Genomic DNA, 25,088 nt, shown 5'->3' on the forward strand with positions numbered 1-25,088 from the left:
GGTCTCCCATGGGGTGCAGGGCTCAAGCACCTGGGCCATCCTCCACTGCACTCCCGGGCCACAGCAGAGAGCTGGCCTGGAAGAGGGGCAACCGGGACAGAATCCGGCGCCCCAACCGGGACTAGAACCCGGTGTGCCAGCGCCGCTAGGCGGAAGATTAGCCTAGTGAGCCGCGGCGCCGGCCTATATTCTAGGTTGTAAAACTGATTTTTGTTAGTTCCAAGAGTACAAATGCCCTTTTATTTTTTTCCTGGGTAAATGGGAAAAGGCCCTTTTGTCCCCTAAATACCAATCTTTGAATAGCAAAGATATTTGAGAGGCCAGTTTTTCTTAGCTAGGCCTATTTTCTTTTGCATAGTGTGAATTATACCTTTTGGTAGCCCTAAGTTTTCTCAGGTTTGTCTGTTGTTTGGGTCTTTCTCCTTTTCTCTGATTCTGCTGTGCTGTGTTGCCTGTCTTTCTCAAAGTCTGTTTATTTTCTTTTCATCTTTGTTCCCATACTCACCTGTGCTGGTCCTGGTCTCTGGATCTTTCTTATTCTTCTTAGAAATAGTAGAAGGATTAAATTCAAGTTCCAGTTACATTTATTTCTCTTGAGAGGTAGCTTAATATAATGGCAAGTGCCCTGAAGTTTGGTATAAGATATGGTTTAGGTTCAGGCTGTTATATTGTGAAAGACACTTGCATCCTTGAGCTTTAATTTTCTTTGTTATAAAAAAGAGGGGTGGACTGGGTTGGTTCTGTGGCTCACTAGGCTAATCCTCCGCCTGCGGCACCGGCATACCGGGTTCTAGTCCCGGTCGGGGCACCAGATTCTGTCTCGGTTGCTCCTCTTCCAGTCCAGCTCTCTGCTGTGGCCTGGGAATGCAGTGGAGGATGGCCCAAGTGCTTGGGCCCTGGACCCGCATGGGAGACCAGGAGGAAGCACCTGGCTCCTGGCTTCGGATCAGCGCGGTGCGCCGGCTGCCAGCTGCAACAGCCATTGGGGAGTGAACCAACAGAAAAGGAAGATCTTTCTGTCTTTCTCTCTCACTGTCCACTCTGCCTGTCAAAAAAAAAAAAAAGGGGGGGGGGTGGACCTTTGGTGAAGTGGTTAAATGCTGTTTGGTGTGCCTGCATTCCATCATAGAATAACTGGGTTCTAGTCTTGGCTCTGCTTCTTCTTCTTCTTCTTCTTCTTCTTCTTTTTTTTTTTTTTTTTAATTTATTTGACAGAGTTAGAGACAGAGAGAAAGGTCTTCCTTCCGTTGGTTCACCCCCGCAAATGGCCGCTACGGCTGGAACTACGCCAATCTGAAGCCAGGAGCCAGGTGCTTCCTCCTGGTCTCCCATGTGGGTACAGGGCCCAAGCACTTGGGCCATCCACTGCCTTCCCGGGCCACAGCAGAGAGGCGGAGTGGAAGAGGAGCAACCGGGACTAGAACCCAGCACCCATATGGGATGCCGGCTCCGCAGGTGGAGAATTAACCAAGTAAGCCACAGTGCCGGCCTGGCTCTGCTTCTAATTATAGTGCACACCCTGGGAGGCAGCAGGTGACTCAGGTGGTTGTGTCCCTACCATCCATGTGGAAGACCAAGATCGAGTTCTCAGCTCTTCGCTTCAGCCTAGCCCACCGCTGGCTATTGCAGGCATTTGGGCGATTGAATCAGTCAATGAAAGGTGTCTCTGTCTCTTTCTCCCCCCTTTTTTAATACAGAACTGAAAATATAAAAGGGGGAAGTATATCTTTTGTAAATAACATATGATACCAAGTGGTGATGGCTTCTTGGGTAAGTTAGGTTTTCCAGATTCTGTTATCTGCAGACCATGCCTTCTGTAAAGCTTGTCTTAGTGACAGGAGTCAGAGTTGATGCTCTGAGAAATGTAAGGTCAGTAGTCCAGTGTTTGTTTCCAGCAGCCATCCTGTAGCCATTCTCCCTCCTGATTAGAAATTAAGAAGTGGCCGGCGCTGTGGGTCAGTAGGCTAATCCTTCACCTGCGGCACCGGCCCCCAGGGTTCTAGTCCCGGTCAGGGCACTGGATTCTGTCCCGGCTGCTTCTCTTCCAGTCCACCTCTCTGCTGTGGCCCGGGAGTGCAGTGGAGGATGGCCCAGGTCCTTGGGCCCTGCACCCGCATGGGAGACCAGGAGGAAGCACCTGGCTCCTGGCTTCGGATCAGCGTGCCAGCCGCAGTGGCCTTTGAGGGGTGAACCAATGGAAAAAGGAAGACCTTTCTCTCTGTCTCTCTCTCACTGTCCACTCTGCCTGTCAAAAATTAAAAAAAAAAAAAAAAGAAATTAAGAAGTAAAGAAATGTATGTTGTCACTGCCCACATAAGACATCTTTTATGATACCCTAGAACTTTTTGATATAAAAATATTTAATAAGGGGAGTAGATTTCCTCTTTTAAATGCTAGATCCGGTGGAAATTCTTGCTGTGTCTGAATGATTAACAGAAATGTAGAGAACCTTAGTGAAGTTATTATTTTATCTTTAGGTAGAATATAAACCTCTGTATCCACTTTGGAGAAGATGCTAAGTGGCTGGCCATGTTACTAGATAAATAAGAGCCACTTGACCTAAAGTGGAAATTGAAGGTTGAATTCTAGATACCTAGCTTCCTTTGAATGACAGACATTATAAGGTGTCTCCCACCCCCTCCCCCCCGTGTGTGTGTGTGTTTGTGTGTTTTAAAATGAATAACAAGAGGCTGGCACTGTGGCGGAGCTGGTAAAGCCGCTGCCTGCAGTACCGGCATCCCATATGGGTGCTGTTTCGAGTCCCAGCTGCTCGGCTTCTGATCCAGCTCTCTGCTATGGTCTGGGAAAGCAATAGAAGATGGCCCAAGTCCTTGGGCCCCTGTACCCCCTATACCCGCATGGGAGACCTGGAAGAAGCTCCTGGCTCCTGGCTTTGGATCAGCCCAGCTCTGGCCATTGTGGCCATTTGGGGAGTGAATTAGTGGATGGAATACCTCTCTCTCTCTCTCTCTCTCTCTCTTCCCCTCTCCCTCCCTCCTCCTCCCTCTCTCCCTCTCTCCCTCTCTCTCTCTCCCCACCTCTCTGTAACTCTGTCTTTCAAATAAATAAATAAATCTTTAAAAAAAATGAGGAACAAACAGTAAGAAAGCAAAGAGGTTAGAATCAATGGACCATTTAAAAACCAATTGAAGTCTATTTAAAGTCACAGTTATCAATTATTTGATGAGTTAGAATTGTTCTGGAAATCAGTAGACTCCTCTTTTATTTCTAGTACTCACGAATTTAAGTACACATCCAACAGCAGAGTCTGCAAGAGGTGGTTTTCATTCCGCTGGTCATCAGCACTTGTGGTGCCCCCTTTATAATGTGTGGATGAGGGCAGAATCACAGTACCTGTATATAGGGTTGCATTTTTAAAAAAGCTTCCAGTCTCTCCATCACTTGGTTGTAGTTTCCATGGAAGCGGGACCACCATCAACAGCAGGAGTCCGTGTCAACTGCTGGCTTCTGATTCTTGTTTCTCTTGTTACTATGGAGACTACCTAGAAAGCAGGAGGGGAAAAAAAAACCGAGAAGTTTAGAAAACAGTTGATTTGATGACAAGGATTGGTTACAAGTCTTGCTGTAATGAAGTGTTCCAAAATCTTGGCATTTTTGAATTTCATATTGTTTTGTGAGGCAGATTGAATATTTTTGAACAAAGCAAACTTTGAAGCTTTGTTAAAGGTTAAATGCTGAATTAAAAAAAAAATCAAGTGCCATAGTTCCTAGTTAGGGTTGAAGAAATTGTAAATAAGGGAGGTTTAAATTAGGGTTTGAAAGGCATAGCCTAAATGAGAAGAGCTAGCGATAATGGCAATAGCAGCATCTGAAAACAGGAAGCCCTAAACCAAGTCCTAGCAGTGCAGAAGCAGTGAAGAGCTCTTGTTTATGTGATACATTGTATCATCTAAGCCTGTGCTAGACATCTAGGGGATTTTCACAGATAGATTATACCTGTTTCCTGGCTGATTAGGAAAACCTTCTAAAAACTTGAATGTAGAGAGTAAGTGAGCTCTAAAAACTGCTGACGTTTTAATTGAGGTTTGAGGAGCTGGAGAGTAAATGAGTGTTGCTTGTCTTAGGATGAAAGGGCAAGACCAAGGCAAACTGTGACTGCAGGTGAAGCACCAGGGAGGGAAGGTGCCTGAAAGCTGGGAGGGCACCAAGTGCACGTTTGAATCACCTTAGGCGAAGAGGAATCGAATTGGAGTTTTACTTGAGATCAGGGACCCCTGTAACTCTAGGGCTGTGTGTGTGTGTGTGTGTGTGTGTGTGTATGTATGTGTTGGCATTGGCCCAACCTATGGCTGCTGCCAGTTCCCCCTCCTCTTACGTAACAGAGAAGGTCCAGTCTGTGTTGTGCTGTCTCTTCCTTTCTCCAGCTGTGGCCAGGATGGTAGGATTCTGTGATTGGCTCAGGTCCCGAGAGGGAGGCTCAGCCTTTGCTAACTAGACCTTGGCAGCGAGGGGGACTGAGATCTGAAACAGCAGCTTTTACTCAGACTGCATGGTTCGCTTGGGAGGAAGTGCTGGAAGGGGAGGAGAGAGGGGCCTTTCCCAGAAGAAACGGAGAACAAGCTGTTCCAAGCAGAGGAGTGAGAAGGAAGAGATTTTTCTATGAGTAGTCTTTTGAGGAAAATATCTTCTTTGCTATAATTCAGTTCCCTTCATTTCAACAAACCAGGAAACATTACTTTGTAGGATTTGGTTTTGAGAGGAAAAAACAAGGTTTAAAAATCATGCAGTTATTGCTTCCTTTATGATTGCTTCTTTTTTAACTTTTATATATGTTGTCTCCTTTAATTGCTATAATCTTTAGAGGTTTTTTTTTTTTTTTTTTTTTTTTTTTTTTTTTTTTTTGACAGGCAGAGTGGACAGTGAGAGAGAGAGACAGAGAGAAAGGTCTTCCTTTGCCGTTGGTTCACCCTCCAATGGCCGCCGCGGCCGGCGCGCTGCGGCCGGCGCAGCGCGCTGATCCGATGGCAGGAGCCAGGAGCCAGGTGCTTTTCCTGGTCTCCCATGGGGTGCAGGGCCCAAGCACCTGGGCCATCCTCCACTGCACTCCCTGGCCACAGCAGAGGGCTGGCCTGGAAGAGGGGCAACCGGGACAGAATCCGGCGCCCCGACCGGGACTAGAACCTGGGGTGCCAGCGCCGCTAGGCGGAGGATTAGCCTAGTGAGCCGCGGCGCCCGCCGGTATTTGTTTTTGTTTCATGGAATCAGAAGGAGGTACAGAGAGAGTTGACATGAGCTAACGTAGTTCACAGGACTAGTGAGAAGCAGAGCTGGAATTGACATAACTAGCCATGGTTTCTGGAATATAACCCAGGTGTTTTCCACTACATACTTGCTTTTTGGTTACCTTCATTCAAAGAATGCACAGACTCATTTATAAAAATAGCATGGTATAGTGCTTTAATAAAGATGGATTATTAATGTATTTGCATATGAGAATAGTATAGATAAATGAAATCTTAGTGATCATATGGAACACTGGTTTTCAAATTTTTTGAGTCTCAGCCTTGGAATCTTTTCTTGAGATGAACAGCTATATCTTCATTAAGTTTATACAAAGAATAAAATGATCCCATTCTGGAGAAAAGAGAGCCCAATACTCCCTTTAAAGTCTGCAGAGTCTTTATTTTATTTATTTATTTATTTTGACAGGCAGAGTTAGTGAGAGAGAGAGACAGAGAGAAAGGTCTTCCTTTTGCTGTTGGTTCACCCCCTGGTGGCCGCTGCAGCCAGCGCACCTCACTGATCCGATGGCAGGATCCAGGTGCTTCTCCTGGTCTCCCATGCAGGTGCAGCGCCCAAGCACTTGGGCCATCCTCCACTGCACTTCCGGACCACAGCAGAGAGCTGGATAGGAAGAGGGGCAACCGGGACAGAATCCGGTGCCCCGACCAGGGCTAGAACCCCGGGTGCCGGTGCCGCAGGTGGAGGATTAGCCTATTGAGCCGCGGCACTGGCCCTGCAGAGTCTTTAGAAGCTACTGTAGTATGGTTTGTCTAGGGAAACAGATCCTTACAGGGAAAACAGCTTGTTCATTATCATATAATTTTATTTTACAGTGGTTTCAGTTGCATTTTTGTTTTCAGTTTTTTTTTTTTTTGACAGGCAGAGTGGACAGTGAGAGAGAGAGACAGAGAGAAAGGTCTTCCTTTGCCGTTGGTTCACCCTCCAATGGCTGCCGCGGCCAGTGTGCTGCGGCCAGCGCACCGCGCTGATCCGATGGCAGGAGCCAGGTACTTATCCTGGTCTCCCATGGGGTGTAGGGCCCAAGGACTTGGGCCATCCTCCACTGCACTCCCGGGCCACAGCAGAGAGCTGGCCTGGAAGAGGGGCAACTGGGACAGAATCCGGTGCCCCGACCGGGACTAGAACCCGGTGTGCCAGTGCCACAAGGCGGAGGATTAGCCTAGTGAGCCGCGGCGCCGGCCTGTTTTCAGTTTTAATATGGCTCATAATTTGTTGCTAATAAAAAACCATGAAGAATATAAAATAAAAAAACAATGAGAGTGAATTCAGTTACCTTGCATTCTTCACTTTGGTGGTAGTTTTACATAGTTGATGTCATATCAGTTCCATGTCAGAGCTCTTATGCACATCATTAAGATGAGTTGGACAGCTGGGTACTATCTGGATTAGGGCTAGTCATTTGTCCTCAGAGTTTTATGTACTATGTTTCTTATGTATTTGACTCCTCCTAAAATAAGTCAAATTCTCAATATATTTAAATAGGAGAGCGGCAGAATTTGGGTAAATACAATTCATGGAGTAATATTTGGAACTCATTGATCTTAATAGCTTCCATGTCTTTTACACTTTTGAATATCTCCTCTTTTTAGTTAGAAATATAAACAAGCAGTGAATTGCGTGAAAGTATTTAATCATCAGGCTTGATGAAAGGTTATTTTTTCTCATCACTCCAGTTTTTTGGTTTTCTCCTTGTAGGAGAGTCGAGCCCTACGCGCCGGGAAGCTGTGAAGAGGAGAACAGCAGAGTATCTCATGCGGGCTGAAAGTATCTCCAGTCTTCATAGGAAGCCTCAACTTGATGATCTGTCTCAGGTGTGGATCATGTTTTGAGATTTGCTTTCTCCTTTTCTTGGCTGTTTGCTCACTTCTTACTGTGCCCTTAATCTCCCCACCTGTATGTTCTTATGATACCTGACTATTTTAACATACTCTTTTATCGGTTCATGCTAAAATTACTCATCTGAAGTGTAAGTCCTGTAAAAGGTCTGCTATAGGTCAGCTTGAATTATAAAGGCATAATTCTAGCAAGACCATTTAAGCTCTTTGGAACCACCCCTAGACTCAGCTAAAAGGCAGACAAATGCTTAGAGCATTAGAAACATCGTGGTTATTATTGTTCTAATGCAATAGCTGTCTAAATTTGGTTAATTTCTAGAAGAAACCTTTGTGTTTTATTTTTAACTTAGGTTTTCAGATGTAGTTTAAGAATTGTATCTTCTTGAGATGGGAAAAAAGTATTTAGTTTATATTCTTAATTTAAGAGTCTCTTTTCTTACTGGCTTGTTCATATCCAGCTCTGCCAACTAAAAGCCAGGGAAGATCAAGTGAGATACTTACCTGTACTTCTTAGCTTCCATCTCTATATCTGAATGCTGAGGGTGATTCCTGGCTGTCTGGTTATTTATTATTAAATGAAGCTGGAAAAAAAAATCACCCAGGCTGTGAGGGGGAAACACATATACCAAGAGCCTGCTTAGCAAAAACACCAGACCCTAAGCAAATACTAGTTTAATTAGTTTTAGCCCCATTCTTCATCTCCTTTCATAACTTTTTCCTATATATTTTTATGTATATGTACTTTTTGAAAATTATGTCTCAGGCTTTTAGTTTGAAAAAGTCTAATTTTTAATCTTGTTTTGTTGGACCACTGTAACTTTTTGTTACTTCTCTGAGACATTTTCAATTTTTGTATTTTTTTTTTTAAATGCAGTTACATGGGTTAGTGTTTGGTGCAGTAGTTGTTACTTGAGATGCCTACACCCCATATCAGGATATTTGGTTCAAATCCTGGCTCTTCTGCTTCCAATTCAGTTTCCTACTACTGTGCACCCTGGAGGCAGCAAGTGATTACTCAAGTTCTTGGGTCCTTGCCACCCATGTAGGAGACCCAAATTGAATTCCGGGCTCCTGACTTTGACCTGGCAGGGTTTTGGTTGTTGTGGGCATTTGGAGATTGAATCATTGGATGGTAGATCTCCATTTCTCTGTCTCTGTCTCTGCCTTCCATATAAAATGAAAATACATAGAAAAATATAGTTATCAAAATTGTACTTACTAGTATAAGATATTGTATTCTGAGAACTTATTTATTTATTTATTTATTTGAGAGGTGAAGAGACAGAGAGAGCTCCCATCCGCTTGTTTCACTCCTAAATTCCCTTAAAATGTGTGAGACAGGTCTAGGTCGAAGCTAGGGAGCTGGCAACTCAATTTAGGTCTCCTGCATGGGTGGCATGGACCCAACTACTTGAAGCATCACCCATTGCCTCTTAGGGTCTGGCATTGGCAGGAAGCTGGAATCAGGAGCCAGAGGTGGGAGTTGAACCCAGAAACTGACACGGGGCATGAGTGTCTTAACTGTTAGGCCAAAACCCTGCCTCTGAGATTTTTTTGGTGTTAAGTGTTTGACTATTCATTATAGAACAAAAAGCTTATATTCTAACCTGGAAGTAATATATTGATGTTACTTAGTCTAACAGAGTGATTGTATTTCATTTTTCATTTAAAATTTTTTTATTTATTTTATTTGAAAGGCAGAGTGACAGAGAGGCAGAGGGATAGAGAGAGAGCGCGAGAGAGGTCTTCCATCTGCCAGTTCACTCCCTAAAAGGCTGCAGCAGCTGGAGCTGGGCCAGTTTGAAGCTAGGAACCCAGAATTTCTTCCGGGTCTCCCGTGCAGGCACAGGGGCCCAAGGACTTGGGCCATCTTCCACTGCTTTCCCAGGCCACGGCAGAGAGGTGGATTGGAAGTGGAGCAGCCAGGACTTGAACCGGCGCCCATATGGGATGCCGGCACTAAGGCAGCAGCTTTACCTGCTAGGCCACAGCAGCGGCCCTGCGATTGTATTTTAAATAGCATTCTGCTGATTCCTTTTCAGAGTTTGAATTACTGACATCCTTGTATTCTGTATCTTATTTGCTAATCTTTTCCTAGTATGTCGTTGTTTTAATTATATTAATACGTTTATTTCCCTTAACTTCACTGTTTCACTTTTTTTAAGATTTATTTATTTATTTATTTGTAAGGCAGAATTACAGAGAAAGAGAGAGAGGGAGAGGGAGAGGGAGAGGTTGAGAAAGAGAGAGAGAGAGAGAGAGAGAGTTCTTCCATCCATTGTTTCACTTCCCAAATGGCTACAGTGGCCAGTGCTGGGCCAGGCTGAAGCCAGGAGCCTGGAACGCCACCCAGGTCTCCCACATGAGTGCAGCGTCTTCATCTTCGGCTGCTTTCCCGGGCACATTAGCAGGGAGCTGGATTGGCAGTGGAGCAGATGGGACTCCAACAGACACTCACATGGAACGCTGGCATCGCAGGGGGCTGCTTAACCCGGTGTCACAACTCCAGCCCCACTATTGAATTTTATAATTTAAAATGGAACATTGGATAAAGAAAATGTGGTGTATATACACTATGGAATATTACTCAGCTGTAAAAAAAGAATGAAATCCTGTCTTTCACAACAAAATGGATGCAACTGGAGACTATTATACTTGGTGAAATAAGCCAGTCCCAAAAAAGACAAATATCATATGATTTCCCTGATTTGTGATAACTAATAGAGTACAAAAAATGTAATGTGTAAGAGCGAAATTGACGCTTTGAGATCTAATTATTATTTACAGCCTTTGTTGCTACTGTGAGGAATAATGTTTTTTCTTCTTAGTATTGCTTGAATTCTTTACTTCCTGGAGGCTTAGGCTTAGCATTATAAAATCAACTGAGAGTGTTCTCTTTGAAAAATTAGAAGAAAGAATAATAGGCCGGCGCCGCGGCTCACTTGATTATCCTCTGCCTGCGGTGCTGGCACCCCGGGCTCTAGCCCTGGTTGGGGTGCCGGATTCTGTCTCGGTCGCTCCTCTTCCAGGCCAGCTCTCTGCTGTGGCCCGGGAGTGCAGTGGAGGATGGCCCAAGTGCTTGGGCCCTGCACCCCATGGGAGACCAGGAGAAGCACCTGGCTCCTGCCTTCGGATCAGCGCAGCGCGCCGGCTGTAGCGGCCATTAGGGGGGTGAACCAACGGAAAGGAAGACCTTTCTGTCTTTCTCTCTCACTGTCCACTCTGCCTGTCAAAAAAAATAATAATAATAATAAGGGAAGGAGCAGGGAGTGTATCACTATGCTCCTAAATCTGTATATATGACATGAGATTTGTTTACCTTATATAGATTAAAAGAGTTGGAAAAAAGGAATGATTACCTAAACATTAGTTTGAAATCAATTACCATTTTCCATGGGGTTGGCAAACCTCCCTGTATGCAATCCTGTGAACTTACATAATGTACTGAATACTTCTTGCTCATAATACTCTAAAAGTTTTAGTGTTTCAAAATAACCGGTATTCTCATTCCATTAAAGTTAATTTTGAATGTTCTACCTATTTATATTCATTATATTCATTCCAGTCCCCCTATTTTTTTTTTTTTTTTTTTGACAGGCAGAGTAGACAGAGAGAGAGAGAGACAGAGAGAAAGGTCTTCCTTTTTCCGTTGGTTTACCCCCAATAGCCCCTCTGGCTGGCGCACCATGCTGATCCGAAGCCAGGAGCCAGGTGCTTCTCCTGGTTTCCCATGCGGGTGCAGGGGCCAAGCACTTGGGCCATCCTCCACTGCACTCCCGGGCCACAGCAGAGAGCTGGATTGGAAGAGGAGCAACCTGGACAGAATCCAGCGCCCCGACCGGGACTAGAACCTGGGGTGCCGGCACCACAGGCAGAGGATTAGCCTAGTGAGCTGCAGCGCCGGCCCAGTCCCCCTACTTTTGCATCTGTGTTATGTTTTCCCACAGATATGTCTGTGGAGCAGTAATTTCTTAGTCAAATAAATAATATAAAGCCTCCAGTGTAGTTTTTGATTTGGAGAACAGAACCATAAAGTATAGCGTTTGAGTTTCTCTTTGATCATAACTTCTAATGAAAATAAGATTGAAGAGATCTAATATAGGAAAGCTGATTATATTAGGTTATATATTAATTCATTAAGCATCTGACTTTATATCTAGCATCAAACTAGATATACTTTGGAGCCAAACAAATGACACAGTCTCTGCGCTTAGAAATCCTATAGCTTAATTAAAAACCAATATGTACACAGTTGATGAAACAAGTTAGTGAGACTAGTGAGGACCGTGTTGAATAATGGGAAATTATATCAGAAAGGATAGAAAGGGTACCTACTAAATCCAGGTTGATCTGTAGGATTCTTTTCATTTCTTAGGGAAGCTAGAGAAGGGTAGATGGATGCTTTTCTTTTATGGCAAGCATTTTTTTAATTTTCTTGTGTGTATGTTACTCTTTTTAAGCCAGGCCCTCATTGGTCATATGATGCTTGATTAAGTTAAATGTCTTCCAGAGGTTTGTGGCTAGCTTGGTGAATTTATTGTTTCTCTTCTTCCTCCTCCTCCTCCTCTTCTTCTGCTTCTCCTTCTTTTTTTCTCTTTTAAAATATTAGTTTATTTATTTGAAAGACAGTTACAGAGAGGCAGAGGCAGAGAGAGAGAGATCTTCCATCTGCTGGTTCACTCCCAAATGGCTGCAAATGGCCAGAATTCGGCCTATATGAAGCCAGGAGTTTCCTCCAGGTCTCCCATGTAGGTTCAGGGGCCCAGGAACTTGGACCATCTGCTGCTGTTTTCCCAGGCACATTAGCAGGAAGCTGGGTTGGAAGTGGAGCAGCTAGAACCCAAACTGGCACCCATCTGTGATGCTGGCACTGCAGGTGGTGGGTTTACACACTACACCACAGCACTGGCTCCTATTTCTCTTCTTTCATTATCTTTGGGCCTGAATTCCTTCGTTTCTTCCCTTCCCCCCCTTTCTCCCTTCCTCCCTTCCTCCCTTCCTCCCAGGTAGAGTTATAAACAGAGAGAGAGAGACAGAGAGAAGGGTCTTCCTTCCATTGGTTCACTCACCAAATGGCTGCTACGGCCGGTGTGCTGCACTGATCTGAAGCCAGTAGCCAGGTGCTTCTTCCTGGTCTCCCATGCGGGTGCAGGGGCCCAAGCACTTGGGCCATCCTCCACTGCCCTCCTGGGCCACAGCAGAGTGCTAGACTGGAAAAGGGGCAGCCGGGACTAGAACCCGGTGCCCATATGGAATGCCGGAGCTGCAGGCGGAGGATTAACCAAGTGAGCCATGGTGCTGGCCCTGGGCCTGATTTTCAACCAGTGCAATGAAGGGACTGGCATGAATGCTTTCTGAGGCGTACTCTGCTCGAATTTTGTGTTAAGCAGATAATATGTCTCTTGAATAAGTGTGCAAACATTTTTTTAAAGATTTTTTATTTATTTGAAAGAGTTATAGAGAGAGGTAGAAACACAGAGAGAGAGAGATCTTCCATACACTGGTTCACTCCCCAGATGGCTGCAATGGCCGGAACTGCGCTGATCCGAAGCCAGGAGCCAGGAGCTTCTTCTGGGTCTCCCACATGGGTACAGGGGCCCAAGGACTTGGGCCATCTTCCACTGCTTTCTCAAGCCACAGCAGAGAGCTGGATCAGAAGAGGAGCAGCCGGGAGTAGAACTGGCGCCCATATGGGATGCTGGCGCTTCAGCCAGGGCTTTAACCCACTGTACCACAGTGCCGGTCCCGAAACATTTCTTTCTAGCCTGGCTGATTAAGAAAATGAAATAAACTTTTTTGGCTTTAAAAATTGTTGTTGATTACTTTTTTCCTTTGGGTACAGTGTAAGTCATGACATCCTCCAAGTTTTCTATGATGGTTTAAATTTTTGCTTTTTTGACTGTTTAAGGGGTAAATATGAAAGTTCTAATTCTCCCAGTTATTCATGTTAATATCCTCTTCTAAAAAGAAAAGAAAAGAAAGTGCTCTCTACCCTTTTCCCCTCATTATTTTATTACCAAAAGGCTCCAAGAAAACTTAAGGAGCAGATTTTAGATAGAAATGAGCTTTGTTTTATGGAATGGTGAGCTTTTAAATGAAGGAGATTGGTTTCTGTTCTTTTTTCTTAAATTATAGATAACTGAATGGTTTAAGAATTAATATTGAAAGGGGATTTCCTTAGAAACAAGTTATAATCACATTTTCACTATTTTTAGCTAAAAAAATTTTATTCCAAAACAGTTAAATTTAGAAAAAGAGCAAATGATCTAAATTTTGGCAGAAGAGATTGTGCAGTTCCTAACGTGTGACTGTGTCTTCATCATGCAGTTACAAGGTGTGAACGAAAACCAGCATGTGGAATGTCGACCTCTATGAATAGTTTGTAGATTTTGATAATACTGAAAGTATTTTTCTGTTGTGCCTTTTGTTTGCTGGTCTTATTAGTTGATATTTTTCCATTCTTCTTTAGGAAAAGTAGTTAAACTTGGATGGTGTCACCCTCGGGGGACTCTATAAATCAGTAATAGGGCTGAAGTTAAGTGTCAGGTGAGAAACATGGTCTACATGAGGCTTGGGAGACCAGGTATTAGGGTTGGTAAGTTGCCTGTGAAAATCTTTACAAAGACAGAAATCCGTGGATGAAGCCAAGCTCAGGAGTTGTGTAGTTAGATGGGAGGTTTTGGAGCATGCATCCTTGATAGTCTTTTGTAATGCTTTCCTTTTGCCCTTGGTGACTTATTTTTTTCCCCTAAAAGGTATCCCTCTGTCAGGTTATGTGAGAAGTAGCTCACCTTACTCCAAATGTGGTTGGAGAGTCAGCTGCATCAGTATCACCTGGCAGCTTGTTGGAAATGCAGACTCCCAACCTGCCAGATCTTCATTTTAATTAGATCCTCAAGTGATGTGCATATGCATTAAAGTTTGAGAAGTTTTGCACCAACAGATTAGTAAGAACAGAGAGAGGGATCACTGAGAACCAACAATAGTACCAAGGGGCAATGATTGTGGGCAGCCTAAACCACAGCCATAAAGGAAATTTTCAAAATAGAAACAAAGGTAAGCTTCACTTACCCTGTTAACGAGAATATGGAGCAGGAATAGTAAATAGTTTTCACTAGTTTGCTAACTCCAGCCCACAGACAGGGGCTGTAAAGAGTGCCTGTATTTGGGGCCTGCACTGCAATGCAGTGGGTTAAGCCATGACCTGCAGTGTCGGCATCCCATATGGGCGCCAGTTTGAGTCCTGGCTGCTCCATTTCTTATCCAGCTCCGTTCTAATGCACCTGGGGAAAAAGTGGAGGATGACCCAGCTGCTTAGGCCCCTGCACCCAGATGGGAGACCTGGAAGAAGTTCCTGGTTCCTGGCTTTGGCCAGGCCCAGCCCTGACTGTTGTGGCCGTTTGGGGAGTGAACCAGTAAATGGAAGATTCTCTCTCTCTCTCTCTTCTCTGGGTCTCTCCCTTCCTCTCTCTGTGACTGTGCCTTTCAAATAAATAAATAAATCTTAGAAAAAAAGAGGTGCCTGTATCAGGGGAGTTGTGAGACAGTGTGGGATTAACAGAGGTACCTGCCGTGGGCTTAACCAGTTGAGTGAAATCTACCGGGGCATTTCAAAAAGTTCATGAAAAAGTGCAAATACAAGATAATTTTATTTCGGTGCTAAATTGTGTTTTGAAATCTATATGTAGTTTTTACATCATATGCATATCTGTGAACTTGTTGAAGACCCTTCATCCTTGCCTTTTCTGGCTTTGAAAGTTGTTGGACCATCATATATTCTTGCTCTCTTGACCTTGGCTTATAGACAGACACAGCTACTTCTTGCTTCTCTATGTATCTTCTGCTAATAGTGGCTAATAAATGTAAGTGAAAATCTTAACTTTTCTCATTGAGAAAGTCAGCCATATTGTCTAAAAATTTATTCTCCTCTTTGTTAAAAGAGATAGAAATTTCCCTAACAATGGTGCATTATTTCATAAGATTTAATACCCTCTTATCTTTTACTTCTTTGCCATCCTAAGATTGCTTGGTTTTGCTGCTTCTCATTTTTCTCATCTGAAGAAAAAAAGAAAATTGTTGGATCTGGTCTCTAAAATCCCTTTCTATTCTTAGAATTCTGTGGATTAGTTTCTTTTTGCCATTTGAAGAAAGAAACAGATCTGTAGGATTCTACCCCATTTAAATGCTACATGTAAGAAATAAAGATTTTTTTTTATTGATGATTTATTTCTTGATCTTCTTTGTTCCTTTCTCTGATCTTAAACTTTTATGGGTGGTTAAAGTAGTAAAAGAACTTTATTGATCACTTAGCTTTTGGTCTTTCCTCATTACCATTTCAGCATTCTTGTCTTTGCAAGAGTAACCTTAACTAAATAGCTGTTTTCATTGGGTTATTTCTCATAGCAAATCTTGTCATCTAGCCTCTGGAGAATATATTCTAGACCTTTCTTCTTGGTGTTTGAGCCTTGTAAAAACTAACTCTGTGTGTTTAGCTTTATTTTCTCTCTGTTCTCCAATTTGAATGTTATGCCTTCACTGGACCTGGGCCCTTTCAATCCTATATAGGATATTTTTCTCCTAACCTAATTTCCACATAGCATTTAAAAATCACCCTTGATCCCGCTTCTTTCTGAGACAACAGTCTGTCATACACTAATGACTATTTCTGTCGTTTGGGATTTTTAAGAGAATGTTTTATTGTTGTTTGATTTTTTCAGGTATTTGGCTCATCTCCTCAAAGGAATTATGAATGTCTTGAGGTTGGAGACCGTGCTTGCCTTTTAGAAGCTTTACATCCTTCTTAGTTATCATGCGCACAGTGGGTACACAGTCATTTTTTTTGAAAGATGTAGTGGAGATTTTACAGTTTCCTTTCTTTGCTGTTGAAATTGCCAAAGGGAACCTGTTCCTTTCTTTGGAAATGGAAATCTCCAATGGCATCAATGAATCAAAAGGTAGGGATGTCTTTGGCCATATTTTCAAAGACAAGAGTAATGGATAAGAATATCATTTAAAGTACTCTTTTTTTTTTTTTTTTTTTTTTTTGATAGGCAGAGTGGATAGTGAGAGAGAGAGACAGAGAGAAAGGTCTTCCTTTTGCCGTTGGTTCACCCTCCAATGGCTGCCACAGCCGGCGCGCTGCAGCTGGCGCACTGCGCTGATCCGAAGCCAGGAGCCAGGTGCTTTTCCTGGTCTCCCATGGGGTGCAGGGCCCAAGCACCTGGGCCATCCTCCACTGCACTCCCTGGCCACAGCAGAGAGCTGGCCTGGAAGAGGGGTAACCAGGACAGAATCCGGTGCCCTGACCGGGACTAGAACCCGGTGTGCTGGTGCCACTAGGTGGAGGATTAGCCTATTGAGCCACGGTGCCGGCCCGAAAGTATTCTTTTTTTCCCTTGTAGCCTTTCCCTGAAACTCCTTTTGCCAAAATCACAAAGCGTTCTTTCACGTTCTTGAAAATATAGCAGAGGAAGATGACGTGCTGATGATCAGAAAGTGTGGTATAATAGCTGGCAGGCAGTAGAGTAAGGAGGTGAGTTCTAGGATCTTTCACTGTTCTTCTGACTACCCGTAAACATTCCTGCCATTCTGAGTTACCCTTTATCTATCTGTGAAGTGGGGATTCTAATATTGATTTCCTGTGAGAACCGTACATAGGGAGCATGAGGGATCAATACAGTATAAATTTGTAGATAGAAGAGATTGTTTCTCTGATATGTCTGTTTACATGTGTAACACTAAAATACTTTCCCAAATGTTCTTATAGCCTTAAAAATTCCCCTTAGATTTTAAGCTCTAACGAGACAGAGATGTAACTTTTTTATGGCATTTAGCTCAGCATTCCATGAAGTGAAATATTTAATAAGTAGTTCATGAAACCTATCCAAGAGGCATGAATTAAATAAGTTTTAAAGATTATTGCCCAATCTGTTTACTATTGTCATCAGCTTTCTCAAGTTGTATGTTTAAAAACTAAAGAGTCATCCTTTTTTTAAACATAACTAGATCAGATACATTGTAATTAGTATTGGTGTGCTAAACCTAAAAACAAGCACACAAAAAATTGAAAACCGATTAGAACTGCTGCTTTTAGAAAACTGCACAGGTGGTAGTTTCCCAGTTGTAAGTGACATCTGATTTTTCCAGGCAACCTTTCTCTGCTCTTCCCATCTCTCTTCCTCCTCCTCCTCCTCTATTTATTTCTCCCTCACTCCTTTCAATGAATGAAAACATGCTAGGCACTGTGAGTATGAAGATGAATAAGGCACATTTCCCGTTCTCTAGGAGCTTTCTGTCTAAGTGATCTTGACCTGCATGGGCTCTTGAAATGTCCAGAAGCTATCTCGGTAATTCTCTTACGATGTTAGGTTAATCAGGGTATTTTTTTCTTCTGCTTATGAGGTCAAAATGTTTCCTTTGTATTCTCATGGCTTCTTAATAATGTTATAAGGCATGTTCTGCGTAGATCGGACGTCTGCATGTCTCCTGTCAGTCTGTGCAGCATCACCATTTTAATGCAGGGGTTTATAGAGCAATCCTTTCTGGTTCTAAATGCCAGATGGAGGTGTTCTTCGAGTTTTTCTAATATGACGGCTTATTTTACTGACAGAGAAAAACTAAAACCAATAGATACAAGTTAGTATTATTTCTTAATTTTTAGGGTGCTGAAATGCTTTTCTATATTCACTGATCTCATTTGGTTTTTTTTTTTTTTGGCTAAAAGACTTTTCTGTATCACAGATGTTCAGACATTTGCTGAAAAATTCCCATAAATCATCTCTTAACCTCAATTCTGGTAATGATTGTTTATATGATGGAGTTTCTTAGGTTTTTTTTTTTTATCATTACCAGTAATTTTGCTGCTTGAACTTGAATCTGCTGATTTCCTTTTAAAACATATAGCAGATATGTATAAGATAACATTAAAAGAACATAGTTTCATGATGACAGAGAATGGCCTGTTACTCTCCCCCTCTCCCTGCCCCACTTCTATTCATTAATACATTGGTTTTTAGTTATCCCCTTCTAAACTACTCTTGTACCATATCGGGTAAATATAAGGCTGTGATTGATTGTTGTCTCAAGTTACCTGTTTGTTGAAAAAGTTTCATGCTAGCTGTGTAGTCCTGAATTAAAATATTGCTCTAGAAACTATATCAGCTCATTAATTTTTCTTTTTAAAATTTTGTTTTCAATGTTATGAGTTATTTACTTGCAACTTTTTCCTTACTTTTTCTTTTTGATTTTTTTTTTATTTTTCATTACAAACAAACTTCTTCCTTTTATCTTTCCATTCTCTGATTTATGATAAATTTAGTTTCCTTTGGCCTGGCATTTGCTTCAGCAGGCAGTCTTCCTTCAAGTACCTCCCTGATTGATGTGTAATCTTTGATATCTTCCATTAGCCTCCAGGATTACTAAGTTCAAGGCCCCCTTGGAACCTAAGGAGCCCTGCCGAGGAGCTGAAGGCCTTCAGAGTCCTTGGGGTGATTGACAAGGTAATTCTTCAGTGTCTCTTCAAGAGTTTAGTCATAAATCGACTGCATGCTGACATTTTGTCTTTGAAGCTTTGGATCTTAAGGATATGAAACAAAAGGAGAAAATGACTCAAATGCATCTGCACTTTAAAATAACAAAAGCAGACTAGAAAAAGCTTTTATCTAAGCAATTCATGTAAGGTCATGCAAAATATATTTGAGCTAAAGGAGTGGGTACATATTTGTTGGCATTCTGTCGAGTAAGGGGTTTGGTTTTATAAAAGTGTTGTAGTAAGGTGAAGATGCACTTTGGGTTAATGTTGTGAGTTGGTAATTGTTCAACATGCATTGATATAGTCTAATAGTAAAGAGAAAGGCGGCGTTTCTTAATAACTGTTCTTTGTTGAGTACCTACTGCGTGTCAGATTCTCCTAATCCTGTTGTTTTTATCTTTATGGGAAATTGATGTTTAGAGCTAACTTAAGTAACTTGCCCAGAAGTCACATAACTAATTTGGAGATTCAGACCTTAATCTTTGTGACTCCAAAACCCAATAGCTTGGCTTTTTCCACTAAAACAATCCCACCTCTCAAAAAATTTATGTTTGCAATAAAAATACTGAGCTAACAGCAATATCTGCCATTATTGCATGCAAATTTGATGACATCTCAGATGTGGTAAGTAACAGTACTGACCCTGTTTAATAGTTTACAAATTAATTTAAAAATCTTAGACAGTAAACCTTGTTTTTGTTTATTTGTGAGACAGATGGGGGTGGGAGAGAAAGAGATGTTGATTGATTGATTCTGTCTGCTGGTTTGCTCCCCAGATTTCTAACAGCCAAAGGCTGGGAGTCCCACATGGGAGGCAGGAGCCAAATTACTTGAGCCATACCTCTGCCTCCCAGGGTCTATATCAGCGGAAACCTATAGTCAGGAGCAGGGCTTCATGTTGAAGTCTGGGCTTCCCAGTATGGGGCATGAGTATCCCAGTTGGTGTCTCAACTGGTAGACAGATTCCTACCCCAACCTATATTTTAAATGTATTTGATCAATTACTATGTAACTATTCAAAATAGAAGAAAATGGTTTATTTGATATTAAGGTATAAGTTAATTTATATCTTTCCCACCATCAGCCATTTTTTGAAGTACCTTAGTATTCATTTATAACCTAATGTTCATTGAGTATATTTTCTGTTCTAAACTATACATGTGATTATGTGTTCTTCTCCTCTTCTAGCCCCCTTTCTTCTATCATAATTCTGAGATAGCCTCTTAGCTATGTTTTCTCTAACTTTTCCAGTTTGGAGAACATTGTATTTACAAGTAGATGGAAACAAAATGATAATTGAGTAGTACTAGATTCTTGATTTCTGTGTAGATACGTGTACTTTCTTTTTTTTAAGAAAGCTTTTTTTAGTGTACCTTCTTGATATACAGTTTCTGCCCCTTGTCTTAGATTTAATACTTTCAACAAGAAATCTTGGGTGAAGCTATGAGTCTCAACAGGTTTGTCCAAACAAGAACTTTTGACAGTAGAGGCATAATTGATTAGTCTTTACTCTGTTAACCTGGGAAGTGTGTTGTGTATTCGTTGGCCTCCATTTAACAATTTAAAATTAACTATTTAAATTAAAGAGATAAGGAAATACGTATTTTGGGAATTAGCAAGCTTTAAAAGTTTTTAAAATTTGTAATATAATGTCTACTTTTAAAAACATGGATTAGGGGCCGGTGGTGTGGTGTAGTGGGTAAAGCCACCACCTGCAATGCCATCATCGCATATGGGCGCCGGTTTGAGTCGCAGCTGCTCCTGTTCCAATCTACCTCTCTGCTGTGGCCTGGGAAAGCAGTAGAGAGGATGGCCCAACTCCTTGGGCCCCTGCACCTGTGTGGGAGACCTGGAGGAAGCTCCTGGCTCCTGGCTTTGGATCAGCGCAGCTCTGGCTGTTGTGGCCAGTTGGGGAGTAAACCAGCAGATGGAAGACCTCTCTCTCTCTCTCTCTCTCTCTCTGTAACTCTGACTTTCAAATAAATAAATAAATAAATCTTTAAAAAAAAATCCATGGGTCAGTAGATTTTTTTAAAAATTGAATTTTTTTAAAGATAGGTTCCTCTCCATTGTAAGGAGGAATATCTAAAATTTTGGTTTTAGGAACTTGAAGTTTGGAAGAGAAATGTTGCATAAATTCTAAATGTGAGAAAATATACAGAATGTTAATCTACTTCCTGCAGAACACATTTTCTTGGATTCTTATTATCGTATCTGTTTTGATGAATTATTTTGCATGCTATCTATTAACTTAGAAAAGTACAGATCTGAATTGAACTGTGTTAGGAATGGGATTTTACAAACTTTTGTTTAGAAAGTAAACAAAGCAGATTTGTTCACTAGTATCTAGACTGTAGGCTACATGAGACAAAGCCTGGGTCTTTCTCATTCACCACTGTAAACTCAGCTTCTAGAATCACGTCTGGCATGTAATGGGCACTCAATATTTGTTGAATAAATGAATTGAAATTTAAGTAATTTTAAATACATCATATTTAGAGTGACACCTACTGGTGTAATCTGAGACTGCTCCCTAGTACCATTTTCAGTGCACACAATGGTACGAGGTACAAGATTCAAAAAGGTGTCTTCCCGTGGGGACGGTAATTCCATAGCTGTGCATTGATCTAGTATTCAAAATGAAGTAAGTGACTTTCTGTTCTTTAATTGGAGTTATATACTCTTTCATTAACATAGATAAACAATGTGGGATTTAAGCATCAGAGTTCATTATGAAAAAACAAAAATCTTCAACAAAATATTGGAAAGTAGAACTTAGCAATACCTAAAAAAGTATTATATCCCATAATCAAATGGAGTTGATTCCTGCAATGCAAGGTGGATTAAATATTTGAAAATCAATGTAATCCAACCATGTTAATAGCATAAAGAAGAAAGTCACATGATTATAGCAATTGATACATAATTAGCATCTGAATATTCAAAGACAATTCATGAACAAAACTTCTCTAAAAACAGAAGAAAGGGAAACTTTCCTCAACTTGGTAAATGATATCTACATAAAACTTAGAGCTAATATCATACCCAATGGTCAGTACTGAATGATTTATTCCCAAGATGGGAAACAAGACACATTTTTAGTCCTGATATTCAACATGATATTGGAAGTTCTAGATAGTGCTATAAGGGAAGAAAATGAAGTAAAAGACATTGGGATTGGAAAGAAAGATAAATACTTTTCCTTGTTTAAAGGTAGCAGTCAACACATATAAAGCCATGAGATCCATCATAAAACAGGAATAAAAGATTTCAGTAAAGTTGCAAGATAGAAAAAAATGAGCATAGAAAAATTTGTTAGTATTTCTATATACTACCATCAAACTCATAAAAACTGGAATTAAAATAAAATACTATTTATAATCATTCTAATAATACAAAAGTAGTAGATTTTATAAATCTAGCAAAATATGTATGGGACTTTTCTTAAAAGATTTATTTTTTTTATTTGAAAGAATTACAGAGAGAGAGAGAGAGAGAGGTCTTCAATCCACTGATTCACTCCCCAAATGGCTGCTATGGCCAGAGCTGATCCCATCCAAAGCCAGGAACCAAGAGCTTCTTCCGGGTCTACAACATGGGTGCAGGGGCCCAAGGATTTGGGCCATCCTCTGCTGCTTTCCCAGGCACATTAGCAGGGAGCTGTTTTTGAAATGGAATAGCCAGGACTCAAACCAGGGCCTCTATTAAATGCTGGCGCTGCAGGGCTTTCACCAGCTGTGCCACAGAGCTGACTCCCATGTAGGACTTTTATGCTGTAAACAAACTTCAAAATACCCTGATAGAAATTAAAGATGTAAATAATTGGAAAACCATGTTTATAACCAGAGGATTCAATGTAGTAAAGATATGAATTCTGGAGATGGGTGTTTGGCACAGCAGTTAAATTGTTGGGATGCCTGCATCCTATACTGGCGTGATTGATTCGGTTCTGGTCCTGGCTTCTCTTCCAATTCCGGCTTCCTGCTTTTGCACACCCTGGATGCATTAGTTGATGGTTCAAGTACCTGGGTTCATGCTGCCTATGTGGAAGACCTGGATTGACTCAGTTTCTTGACTTTAGACCGGCCCAACCCTGGATTTTGCAGTCTTTTGGAGAGTGAACAGTGGATGGAAGATTCTCTCTCTCTCTCCTTTCTCTCTGCCTTTCAAATAAAAATAATAAATGAATCTATTAAAAAATTTTTAAAGAAAGGATGCATGTGCTCCCCAAATTGATACACAGTTTTGACACACTCATCAGCAATTGTAGTTATAAACCAGGTTATTCTTAAGTAATACCCCTGACCTCAGCTAGGTTCTCACAGTGAATATTGGAGAAAAATCCTCTGAGGCTTTCAAGAGGGAGGCAGGTGAGGGTACAGCAAAAACTGGTGGACATTCAAGGAGAAATTGATGATTCCACTATTATATTTGTTTTTTTAAAGATTTATTTATTTATTTGAAAGAGTTACACAGAGAGAAGGAGAGGCAGAGAGAGAGAGAGAGAGGGAGAGAGGGAGGGGTCTTCCTCCATCCACTGGCTCACTCTCCAATTGGCCACAATGGCCGGAACTGCGCCAATCCAAAGCCAGGAGCCAGGAGCTTCTTCTGGGTCTCCCATGTGGGTACAGAGGCCCAGTGACATGGGCCATCTTCTACTGCTTTCCCAGGCCATAGCAGAGAGCTAGATTGGAAGTGGAGCAGCTGGGACTTGAACCAGTGCCCATAGGGGATGCCAGTGCTGCAGGTGGTGGCTCTACCTGCTATGCCACATTACTGGCCACCACTATTATATTTGGATTTGTCAAGACCTCTCTTTAAAAAATGAGTGGGTGTAGCAGGCAGAAAATCATTAAGGACACAGTTGAATTCAACAGCACTTTAACTACCTGGATTTAGTGGATGTCCATAAACTAGTTCATCCAAAACCAGAAGAGTGCATGTTTTTCTCAAACTAATGCAGAATATTCATTAGGATAGACCACATTCTTGTCCATAAAACATACCTACACAAATTTAAAATACAAAATATACAATGTATGCTGTCAAATCAGAATTAAACTAAATAACACAAATAGGTAGAAAATTCCAAAATATCAGAAGTTATGCAACATACTTCTAAATGACACATGGGTTGAAGAATGTATCTTAAGACAAAGTTTCAGTTGTCTTATGAGATGCAGTAAAAGCAGTTTTTAGAAGGAATTTTATACTGTTAAATGAATAAATTAGAAGAGAGAGAAATCTAGATTAAATCTAGTAATCTAAGTTTCTACCATGGGAATCTATAAATAGAAAAGCAAATTAAATCCATAGTAAGAAGATGGAAAAAGTCATAAAAATTGTGTAGAAATTAATGAAATTGAATGCAGGAAATCATAGAGGATTAATAGAGAAAACAGGAAATTAATAGAGAAATAAACAAAACTAAATGCTGGTTTTTGAAAATATCAATAAAATTGATAAGCCTTTAGTCAGGATAATTAAGAAAAATAGAATAAAAATGAAAGAAGGACCATCACGACAGATCCCATGGATGTTAAAAGAATAATAAACACTTGAGCAACTCAAATTTGGTAATCACAGATTTGATAACCTAGATGGAATTGAGCAGTACTTTCAAAGACATAAGCTGTCAGAAGTCATAAAAGAAGAAGCAAGCAATCCAAATAAGTGTATAGCTATTGAATAAATTGAGTCAATAATTAATAACCTTCCAGTATAGAAAGTGTGTGTTTTCACTATTGAATCCTACCAAGCATGAACAGAAAAATTATACCAATTGTCTATCATGTCTTCTAACAGAAAGAAGAAGAAAGATTATTTCCTAATTCAATCCGTGAGCTTGGCATTGTCCTAATACCAAAACCAGACAAGGAGATTACAAGAAATAAAAATGAAAGACCAGTGTCTCTCATGAACATAGTTTGAAAAAGTCTCATTAAAATGTTAGAAATTGAATACAACAGTGAATGAAAAGTGTTATAAAATATGGCCAAGTGGAATTTATCACAGTAGGCAGAGCAGGTTCAACATTCAGAAACTAAGGTAGGGTCGGCATTGTGCTCAACCAGTTAAGCCTCCACTTGCAGCGTCAGCATTCCATGTTAGAGCACTAGCTTGTGTCTTGGCTGGTTAGCTTCTGATCCAGCTTTCTGCTGATGCACGTGGGAAGGCACTGGAAGATGGCCCAAGTACTTGGGACCCCACCACCAATGTGCAAGACTCAAATGGAATTCCTGACTCCTGGCTTCAGCCTGGTCCAGCCCTGGCTGTTGCAGCTATTTGGGGAGTAAACCAGTGGATGGAAGATCTCTCTTTCTTTTTCTCTGTCACCCTGCTTTTCAAATAAATCTTTACAAAAGAAAAACTGAAATACTCCAGCATATCCATAGGCTAGGAAGAAAAATCACATAATTCTATCAGTAGATGTTCAAAAAAGCATTTGGCATTATGTA

General features: G+C 41.3%; 1 protein-coding gene across 5 annotated transcripts in view; it reads left to right on the top strand.

Annotated features, from left to right (window-relative positions):
• Positions 1–25,088, top strand: part of RPS6KC1 (ribosomal protein S6 kinase C1) — a 186,261-nt gene that overhangs the window by 98,762 nt on the left and 62,411 nt on the right. For 4 of the 5 annotated variants that reach the window (XM_002717514.6, XM_089312180.1, XM_070055300.2 and 1 more), the window contains 2 exons: positions 6,961–7,076; positions 18,506–18,598. In XM_002717514.6, the coding sequence (XP_002717560.1) occupies positions 6,961–7,076; positions 18,506–18,598 (209 nt within the window). The remainder of the gene's footprint in view (positions 1–6,960; positions 7,077–18,505; positions 18,599–25,088) is intronic. The other variant, XM_017347788.4, reaches the window with a different exon arrangement.

The sequence above is a fragment of the Oryctolagus cuniculus genome, chromosome 13, assembly GCF_051225735.1.
Source record: "Oryctolagus cuniculus isolate XC-2025 breed Fujian yellow rabbit chromosome 13, ASM5122573v1, whole genome shotgun sequence".
Taxonomy (NCBI): Eukaryota; Metazoa; Chordata; class Mammalia; order Lagomorpha; family Leporidae; genus Oryctolagus; species Oryctolagus cuniculus.